This window comes from Centroberyx affinis, unplaced genomic scaffold (assembly GCF_046629955.1).
Source record: "Centroberyx affinis isolate AG114_WGS23_722 - 3 ecotype Tasmania unplaced genomic scaffold, CSIRO-AGI_Caff_v1 ptg004712l_1, whole genome shotgun sequence".
NCBI lineage: Eukaryota > Metazoa > Chordata > Actinopteri > Beryciformes > Berycidae > Centroberyx > Centroberyx affinis.
In genome coordinates this window covers 73,264-83,169 of record NW_027282278.1, presented here as the reverse complement: position 1 = coordinate 83,169, position 9,906 = coordinate 73,264, and the positions used below count along the sequence as shown (strand labels likewise).

The 9,906-nt window shown below is 41.0% G+C and overlaps 1 protein-coding gene across 1 annotated transcript; it reads right to left on the bottom strand.

Moving 5' to 3' along the window:
• Positions 1–3,268: 3,268 nt before the first annotated feature.
• On the bottom strand, positions 3,269–5,814 carry LOC139665865 (mediator of RNA polymerase II transcription subunit 10). Its single transcript, XM_071544872.1, has 4 exons — positions 5,570–5,814; positions 5,368–5,451; positions 4,591–4,693; positions 3,269–4,248 (listed from the first exon to the last, which is right to left on the bottom strand). Exons 1-4 carry the CDS (start codon positions 5,689–5,691, stop codon positions 4,153–4,155), a joined length of 405 nt encoding a protein of 134 aa, XP_071400973.1. The 5' UTR covers positions 5,692–5,814; the 3' UTR covers positions 3,269–4,152.
• Positions 5,815–9,906: the final 4,092 nt, after the last annotated feature.

Sequence of the window (9,906 nt, the reverse complement as noted above, 5' to 3'; positions counted from 1 at the left end):
TTCCTGCGCCAACCCAAGGGCACGGGAGGATTTTACATTTCAACCGCCGTTCCAGCCCCTAACTCCCAAAGCATTTGCATGAAGATTAAAAAAAAAAACAAAAAAAAAAATGTGATGCACCTCGCAAACAATCAAGCATGGCCAAGTCTCTAAAGGTCTAGAGATATAGTGGCGGGTAAAGCCACCTAAACTCAGTTCCCACATAAATCTTTGAGGTAAATTTGTAGTGTATATTACAAAAGTAGTATCAAACTAGTGAGTGATTTCTGTTTATATTGGTGGTTGTTTGCCTTATGATAAGTGGAGGTCTTTAGTTTTATTTACTACCTCACCAGGGTTGGAGTCATGTGTTCAGACAGGAGCAGAATTAACTATTTAAAGACTGGAAAGGCAACAGATCACCTGATACTGCACCCAACACTCCATCACAGCACAGTGCCTGCAGGACAAAGTCAATGGTGCACTACACTCATGTTGAGCGTCCCATTTACAGCATGAAATTGGAAAATGGATGGCTCTTCCAGCGGATCAAATGAAATATCATATAGGTGCGGGACATTATTTACTCCACCCGGTTGTGTTATTTGAACTCCGTCTGTCCTCCTGTGTTAAGAAAATACCCTTCAAGCCTATAAGAACAACAAATAACAAAGGGGAAGAGGATCCACCTCCACACGGACCGTTTCAATCAGCCGCGCTCACATTCCTCAGACGCGCCTCAGGTCTCAGGGGGAAAGCGCAGAAAGACACCGAAGAAGAAGAAGAAAAAGAGTTTGGCCAATCGGAAAAAGGAGGGAAGGAAGGTAACCTAGGTAACGGTGAGGGATGTTTGTTCGGGGGCGTCGAGCCTGAGTGCACAAGAAGAGGAGGTGAATGGAGGGAAGAAAAGAGAAGAGGGACAAAAAAAAAAAAAAGAGAAAGAGAGACCCAGTCACCTTGGATGAGTCATCCAACGTACCTCAGCACCTCATAGAGACACACACTTACAACAGTGCAACAATACTCTCCCTCTCTCTCTCTCTCTCCCTGGTTAGTCAAGCATCACACACACACACAGATACACAGTGTCACCCTGTTAAAGAAATATTATGAGGAACTGAATTTAAAAAATGGTATTTAATTTGATTTCTCGTGGCTCAGAACTGGCCTGAAAGGCTGCCCTTGATCACTGCTGCCGGGTCTCGCTGAAATGTGGATTTTTGTTAACACCTCATCTGGAGACGGAGGAGAGGGGTCAAAGGGTGAAAGTGGGCTAGAAATAAGGCGCAGATAGAATAGAAGCGGCTGGGAACGGCAGTGTTTATTTCGAGGCTGGAGGACAGTGCAGAGATTGGTTCTGTATTGTGATTGTGATCTCAAGCACAAGCATTTTCCCCTGCTGATGGCTTAACAAGCCTGTCATGCACATGTGGAGACTATTCGGATTAAAGGTGTTACATGTAGTATTTTTAAACATCAATATATCATCAAATTAATAGTGGTACCTTGGTATAATTACCACAAACAAATGAGACCATGGTGGAGATGACTGGTAGCCTCTATCTCACACCATTGGTATTGCTAGCGTTCCTCACAATTAAACCACACGTCGTTCCACAATCTGCCAAAGCAGGAAACTCTGAAGGTTTTATCTCCGTTTGGACTGGAAGAACAGCGCCCTCTTCCTATTTTGTGCCATAAAGGAAACTCCCTTTGTGCCATAAAGCAAAACAGCAGATGCGAAATCTGACTTGGTGGCACACAATGTAAAATACAGCGTAGAGGCCGGTAGAGGCTGCCAATCTTCTCTGCGACGGTCTCCTTTGTTTACAGTAATTATCCTAATGTCTAAAAATCAATGTGGTAATGATTTATTGATGTTAAAATGCTACACAATGCACCTTCAAGCTGTTTACGCACACCGTTGATACCCTGCAATAGAGTATCCCAGTTTGCTCTGAACAAAACAATTAACTGAATATTCTGTATTCCTGTAACCATCTGCCTGCAAAAACATATGAAAAGATGCTTCCCCCTTCTTCTTTGTCTGTGCAATACTAAGCTACCTCTAATACAAGGGAAATAAATTATGATTGTAACAAAAATCAGAGTATGTGTTACTTTAACCGAGTTTTGACATTTACACATGGTGACCCAAATCCAGGGTACATGAGTAACTGAGCCAAAAACAGAATGCTTTGTGTTATGTAAACATAGCCACTGGATGCTGAGTCCCTGCTATCCCGCGGTTGAATAAACCAGACGCGTGTTCAGAAATCCTCAGGGAAAGGAGACACCGAAGGAAGAGGGCTGTCTGTATCACCGTGCTGCATCAGCACAGGAGACAGATCACAAACCAATAACAGGGCTCATTTCCCTACTCCCCGTCCCAGAGGATCGGCCTCCAGGGTCAGAGGGGTGTGTCGCCTTGGTTAAGCCCCAGCAGGAGGAGGCGTGTTGGGCCGTGACCCGCCCCGGTGACGAGGCCCTGCTTCCACAGCATCTGGTCCCTTTTACATAGATAGGACAGACACACACGTGCGCGGGCAGTGTATGGTTACGAGGCAGAAAGACTTGACGTTGGCGACACTCGAGCCGAACACGTCACCGACCGCGTCATCAAGTCCAGGTCGTGTCTGCGTGTGTCCCACTAACACGCTTACTCATGTTTCAGTGCCTGATCAGCACTTCACATGGACTGATTCTGATGGGACATTTTGAGCAGATTCCACACAATTATGCATCAATATTTATTATTAGTAGAAGTACTACTAGTAGTAGTTGTTGTAAAAGTAGTAATACTAGTAGTATCCTGGGTTTCAGTGGAGAGTTTTAGTGTCCTATAGTCTAAATGCTGTTTCAGAGGCTTTCCCACCCTGACAAGAATACAGTTCTTTGGGAATCATTGTTCCCATCATTTGTTTTTGCATAAACATAGTCTAATGTAAAGACATTGAATATTGAACATAGTACATATAATCCTATTAAACACATAATGTACATATATGTTGAATGTAACAAATAACAATAATTCATGAACACCTCATAAACAAGTGAAGTTAAACATTTTTTTTCCTAATTTGTAACCAACAAATACTGTATCACATTGCTATTACTGATGTATCATTTATTATGCTCATTAGTACATATTTGGTCTTTTATTCTACACTATGAAAAGATATACTGTAAATGAGAAGTATATAAACATCATGAGTGAAATGTATTTCATTCAGTCTCTTACCAATAACCAAATAAACATTTATTTGTAATGAATCAAACGAAACCACAATATCACTCCAACAAGAGGATCATTTATTAACAAAAATTATAATACAAACAAGTAACAAATAAAGAGTGGACTAGTTTCTGACCACGTGAAGTGGCCAGGCACAAAATCATCACATAATAACATTTGCATTCAATTATCATGGCCATTAGAAACCTGAGCTTGATACAAAATGTTATGAACTGCGGTACAAATCTATGTTGCACAATGATCAGGAGGTATTATAAAAAGGTACAGTGTAAGAGTATAAACATATGTACAACTGATGGAGTAAATTCCTCAATGCAGAATCAGCAAGGCGTCTTGCAACTCCTGTACATTTTATCCTGTACAGTTGGGAGTTGAAGAAACATTCTGCTAACTCAGTATTTTCAGAAATGACATCAACATGGCCATTAAACACGAGTGTGACTCCTGATAATTTAACAACCCACTGCAGAAAATGTTCTCTTTTCCCCCCTCTAATATTGGTAACTATCTGTGACAGTAGAGAGCCAAAGGGTGTGCAGGCTTCCACTCCCAAACTGAACACACTTCAGACTGAGCCACCTGGACAATTTAGAATTAATATGGGAAGGAGATGAGCTTTTTCCCCTCCAACATGCTTGATCTCAGATTTGTAAATATCCTTTAAAATGAATAAATTAAATTTAGAATTGAAAGAAATAAAGGGATTAGCTGAGTCAGGCTGCTGAGCTGAAAGAAAACTTTCTCCCTCAGGACATTGGTCAGCAGCAGCCGCAGCATAACGCAATGTATGAGAAATAATTATGGTTTATTATCATACTCTGCTGGCAACCACAGTGAATCCTGCTTGGTGAAACTCCACTCAGTCTTTCATATCAGGGGTCAGAGGTTGAAGGTCAGGGGTGGTGGTACAGCAGGCACTAAGAGGGGGGGTCGTCTCCATGTATGGCCTTATACTGGGACATCTCCTCCGGAAAGACTTTGCTAAGCTCTGAGATGAGAAGGCTCTTGAATTTCTGCAATAAAAGACACAAAGAAGTTTGAAGATGAACAGAAAATATAAATTCATAAAGGTGTGGGGCAGAGACTGATTCTAATGAAGCACAGAAAATCCCCCACACTGTTTGAAGAACTGTTCCCAAGAATATCTAACTTATCATCAAATAATAAAGACATTTCAACTATGAGTGCTATGTGCCGACATAGCATGAAGATGGCGCTTTGTAAAAATCCTGAAAAGGCTCCTTGCAGTGAAAACATCACATTATACGAGGAAGCAGTAAATATGCTTGGGTGTATTTTATCTCTGAAATAGTATGCAGAATCTCACTGACCCTGGCATTAAAATGACCTCTTACCGTCATGGTGTCAATCTTCCCTTTGACGTGCTCGTTCTTCGCCAAGGCTCTCTCCAGACACTCCTTGGTGTACAGCTGAGGGTTTCGACCTTGGTCAATGTATCTGGGAACACAAGTCATAACAGTTGAAGAAGCTCTGGTGCAAAATATCAGGCACAGACTAGACCTGATAAGTACCATTCGCTCTTGTATATAGAGAATAGCATGCGGCCAAACTCCATTCAAAAATCTGTCAAGGTATCGTCAAAGCTTACTGACATAAGTACAGTCCCCATAAAATATGACAAGACTTTTTTCCCTGAATCAGGAGCCATTCTTCAGTTTGGCATAATCCACCAAGCAGCACTTATTTCAATTACATTTCAGTTTTTAGAACTGGTTCACCTGCTATTCCCACAGTCTCCCACCAAAATACACTGTAGGGACAGTGTGAACGGATTCTAAACGTTGTACATTTTACTGGAATAAGTGTTGCTTGGTGGATTACATGTACGCCGAATTGAAAAATGGCTCTTAACGATTAAGAAAAGGCCTTGAGTCATATGTTAGGGGGCATGTAACGTTTGCCGATAAGCGATACCACATTAAATTGCAGGATTTTTGCATGGAGTTTGGCGTTGCTTTCTCTCCTTGCATGGCTACCCACACATACAGTATGATACTCGGCCATCTCTCTGGTTGCACAGCAGTGATAGGCAACAGCAGAGATATGAAGGGAGGAACAGGGGCAGTTTCGCAGTAATAAAGCGTTATTAACAGTTATGAGAAAAAACTCACTCAAAGGCCTCCAATGGCACGTTGATCTCATGGAGCTGTTGGCGACACTTCTCGATGTCTTGCAGTCCGGATATCATGAAGTTTCTGAAATTCAGCGTAATATGTTGACACCGTACTAATTTAACTGAGCTTAACCGAGGTTCAAAAGAACGTACGGTGCAGGTAAGTAACGTTATAAGCAGTTCCGTCGCACATTACTCACAGTTTCTGGTTGAGTCCCGTCTGGCTGCTAGGCTGGAAGTCGCTGACGATGATTCCCAGCTGTCGAATGTTCTCGACAAATTTCTCCAGATGCTCTTCGAGGTTATCGAACCTTTCCGCCATTTTTTAATAAACTGTTATCAAACCACGTCCGCGAAACACAAATTATTCAGTTTACAAGAATCCCTTTGTCAATTCATCACTTTTTACCGACGGTTCCGCTCCTCTGTGAAAGCCACAACACCGAACTGCGTTACGGCAATGTAAAAGCCAATCGCTGCGGCTAATGCTGAGCTACCTTAGTAACGACCGATGACAGAGTGTCGTTTTCCGGTCCTAAAAGCAGTAAAGTGTCGTGCTGCCGATTGGCGAACAAGCTTCTTTGTCACAACTATCAAATCAATTCAATTCAGTTCAACAGAGAAACTTTACTGGCATGACTGTGTATCAGAAACCATATTGCCATAGTATTATCCAAGTAGTATATAAAATGTAAATAAAAATACACATTTTACACACTCAAACCATGTTGAAATGATACATTATTTTGTTTGAAAGCATCAATATCTATAATAACAGAACAATTTCAACATTGACAACACTGTGCATTTACAAATCATTCAAAAGCCAGCATCTCTACAGCTATTTTGTATTATAACTATGTATTATTCATAATTATGTATTATTCACTTGGTATATATTAACTTATTGTTAATTTACACATATTTTGGGGAGTATTTTTCAATGGAAAAATACTAAATATCCCCAATCTCTCACACACACAAACGAACAGACCCACAGAAATGTAAGAGTAATTTCTGTAATTCAAATTAGTGTCTATAGTGTAAAACTAGTGTAGTGCAGTCCTGAAGGAAGGATATATCTCATAGTTGGGAACTTCTGGTGACAGTAGGCCAAGATACCAAACTGTCGTCTTCTTCTTCTTTTTTGACGACAGAGTTATTATAGGCAAACCTTTAACCACACAAAACCAATGTTGTCTAATCAATTTGTATGGAATAAACATTATTATTTGTAGTAGTTGTTGTAGAAGTTCTAGGATAAAAACCTCTACAGCTGGTTGGATCTATAAAGGTGAATACTATATTTCTACTATATTTTTCTGCTATTTTGTATCATGTCCTTGAACTGTTTTTGTGTGTGCATCAACTGTGAAAAGAATTTCCTCTCTGAGGACAATAAACTAACTAACTAAATAATTAACTAACTAACTAAATACATGTGTTTTGTTTTTGTTCATCTCTGTCTGTTCTCCACTGATTCTGACCCATCACTGGTGCATAGTGTGTTGCCTGATTTGTACTGTTCTGCTACACTCATAGGATCCTAGTCAGACTGAAACTGCATCAAATATCCCACTGACAGACATAGTTGTCAATAATCAATGTGAAGTTGGCAGTACTCGCTTTCTGCAGGGGAAAGAGCTCCTTTCTATATATAGAACATATCGAACCACTTACCCAGGCCCACAATAAAGCCATTAAAAGGGATCTGGCCTGTGGATAATGTTAAACAGCAGAGCAATCAGAGATGAACTGCACTCAGTTTATCCAGATTTTATACATTATAGTGTGTGGTACCAGGCAGATAAGGGTTACATGATAATAAAAGATAAATCAATACTATTCTGACAATGTAATTATAGAATTTTACATGTATGGTTGCACGTGTTATGGTATAATTCTATCATTTTAAATTAATTTATTTACAGTGGTAGTTGTAGCTGCTCTTATGGTCGTAGTTTATCCACCTCTTCATATTTCATTACATCACTGGGAGCAATCAAGGGAAAAGAGTGAGCAATACCTGTAATTTCCCAGTAACTTCTAAAATAAGACTGAACCCCCTATTTAATATATAACCTTTTAAGTAAGAGTCTATAGGGTTTATTCAGGGTAAGAACAGACTTGTGTTGGCTGCATTGGGCTAAATTGGTGATTAAAGGGAGTGCCCTCCAAGTAGTGACGCGTACAGTCCTGCCCGTTTTACCTTGGCATCTTCCATGTTCTTCCCTGGCCTCAGTATTCATTCAGCCCAGGTAGGCGCAGGAGCGTCAAGCCAGCCAGAATAACACCGGACAATAAGCGCTTTTGCCTTCAAAATAAAAGTGGGAAAAATAGATTACACCTAAGGCATCTTGCATAGGCCTAATATAAACCCATCTAAAATCATTTTACCTATCCTTTTTATTTGTGGAATAGTGTTTACCCAACCTTATTTTTGGCCTGACATAAATGTTTTCGAGGCAAAGTCATCGAATACATTCATTTTTCTTTGTCTCAGTATCCTCAACTGCTGCTATTTTGCACACTCTCATAATGCTATAACTCATATTTTTTCATACTTTCCATTCATACATTTCCACTTATATATAGGCTATATATGCTTGACATGTTGGAGTTGTCAATTGCGTTATGTTTAATACCTCCTGCTATATTCAAATTAGTTTTTATTATTATTTTGCTGCAATTTCCTCATGGGGATCATATCAAATTATCATATATCTTATCCTATCTTACATCATAGTAAGTTGTATTACATGAAGAGTCTTTTAAGGGAAAAAGGCATAAAGTATAACTTATTTGTGTTTATATTGATGGCCTAATTGTATTTTAATTTACAACTGATTCCTCCTTAAATGTATGGGGTATTTTGGTGCCTGTGTTACTCCACTCATAAGCGCCAGGCTTTTATTTTGAAACCTCGCGCCGTGCCAGCAGCGCTTCACCGGTTGGGGAGGATTACCGGGGCTGGTTCGTCCTCGGCGACATTAAAGCTGGAGCTGCCGCAGCTGCACACACATCAAAGGCTCTCCGTCCCTTCCCTTCCTCTCCGCAGCTCAAACCGACGGCAGCTCTATTGGATGGTGGAGCCATTTCTTCTATCAGACAACAGTGGGATCCGTGTCCGGTCTGCTTAACGGGACATATAACGGATATACTCTGAATTTCAGCCGTCTACGGTAAGCATATAGGCTGCAATAGGGCTGCCGATTTAATGTTATGCCTGTATGGGCTAGGGCTCCAGCAAAGAAAAATATCCTATGATATTCCTATGATATTATATTATGAGGATTTATAGTGTGTCTGTGGTACTCTATTGTGAGTGTATAGTGACCTTATCGTGCTTTATAGTATCTTTTTAAATCTGGTATGATATTACTATATATTCCTATAAGGATTTATATAGTGTATCTGTGCATCTCAATAGTCAGTTTATAGTGACCTTATGGTGATTCATAATATTTCTATATTTTTCATATAATATTCCTATAGGGACTTAGTGTGTCTCAGGTAGGCTACTCAATAGTGAGATTATAGCATCCGTATGCTTTATGGTATGTATTTTTTTTTCTTTTTTTTTCTTCTTTTTTTTGTAGCCCACCTCCTATGGCATCATTATGGCAGTCTATTCATATAGCGTATTCCTATAGGGAATGACGTTTTTTGCTGTGATATTTGAGTAGTATCCTTCTAAAATGTATTATAAGATTACTATAGTGCTTTTGCGTAATGCTCGGTCCTTTCCATTGAACAGCTGCAGTCACAGTCATGTTGTTGGTCCACTAGTAGGGGAAAAAGGCTGGATTCCATCGATCTGTTTCGTCAAAATCATTTTATGTCGCTGTTGTTTGGAAATGAAACCGTGTGTAATCATCTAAAAAACTTGTTTATTTATTGTTATATTTATTTTTTTCCCTAGTCGAGCCTTGTCGAGATGATGCACTGAGGAGAAAACAGCACAGGCTCCCCGGTTGTGTTCATCTGAGGCTGCAGTGAACGGAGGGGGGATTGCGGTACAACAAGGTTAATAATCGACATCAATAAAGGTCGTCGCCGTTAACGAGAACCGACTTGAACGGGTGAATCTCGCCCCTGCGTGGGGGGATTGGCGGAAAAAATATAGATCTGTAAAATTATGGCCACCCTACTGCGGAAGATCGGTCTGATCCGTCTGCACGACCGAGACACGGAGGACCCCAAGCACCACCAGGGCTCGTTAAAGGGGACCAAGGGGAACCAGAAAAACAACGCCAACAAGCACTGTCAGACCACCAACGAAACCAACATCCTGAGCACCCCGGAGATCAAGGCGAGGAAGCTGGACCAGCACGGCAAGGACAAGCCGTCCGGCAAGGATAAGCAGGGCAAGGATGCGAAGGAGAAGCAGCAGCAGCAGCTACAGCAGCAGCAACAGCAACAGCAGCAACAGCAACAGCAGCAACAGCAGCAGCAGCAGCAGACGGGGGGAGGCGGTGTGATCGGGGGCAAAGCGACCAGCGCCTCCTCGATACCACCGCTGGCTCCTCACCGGCAA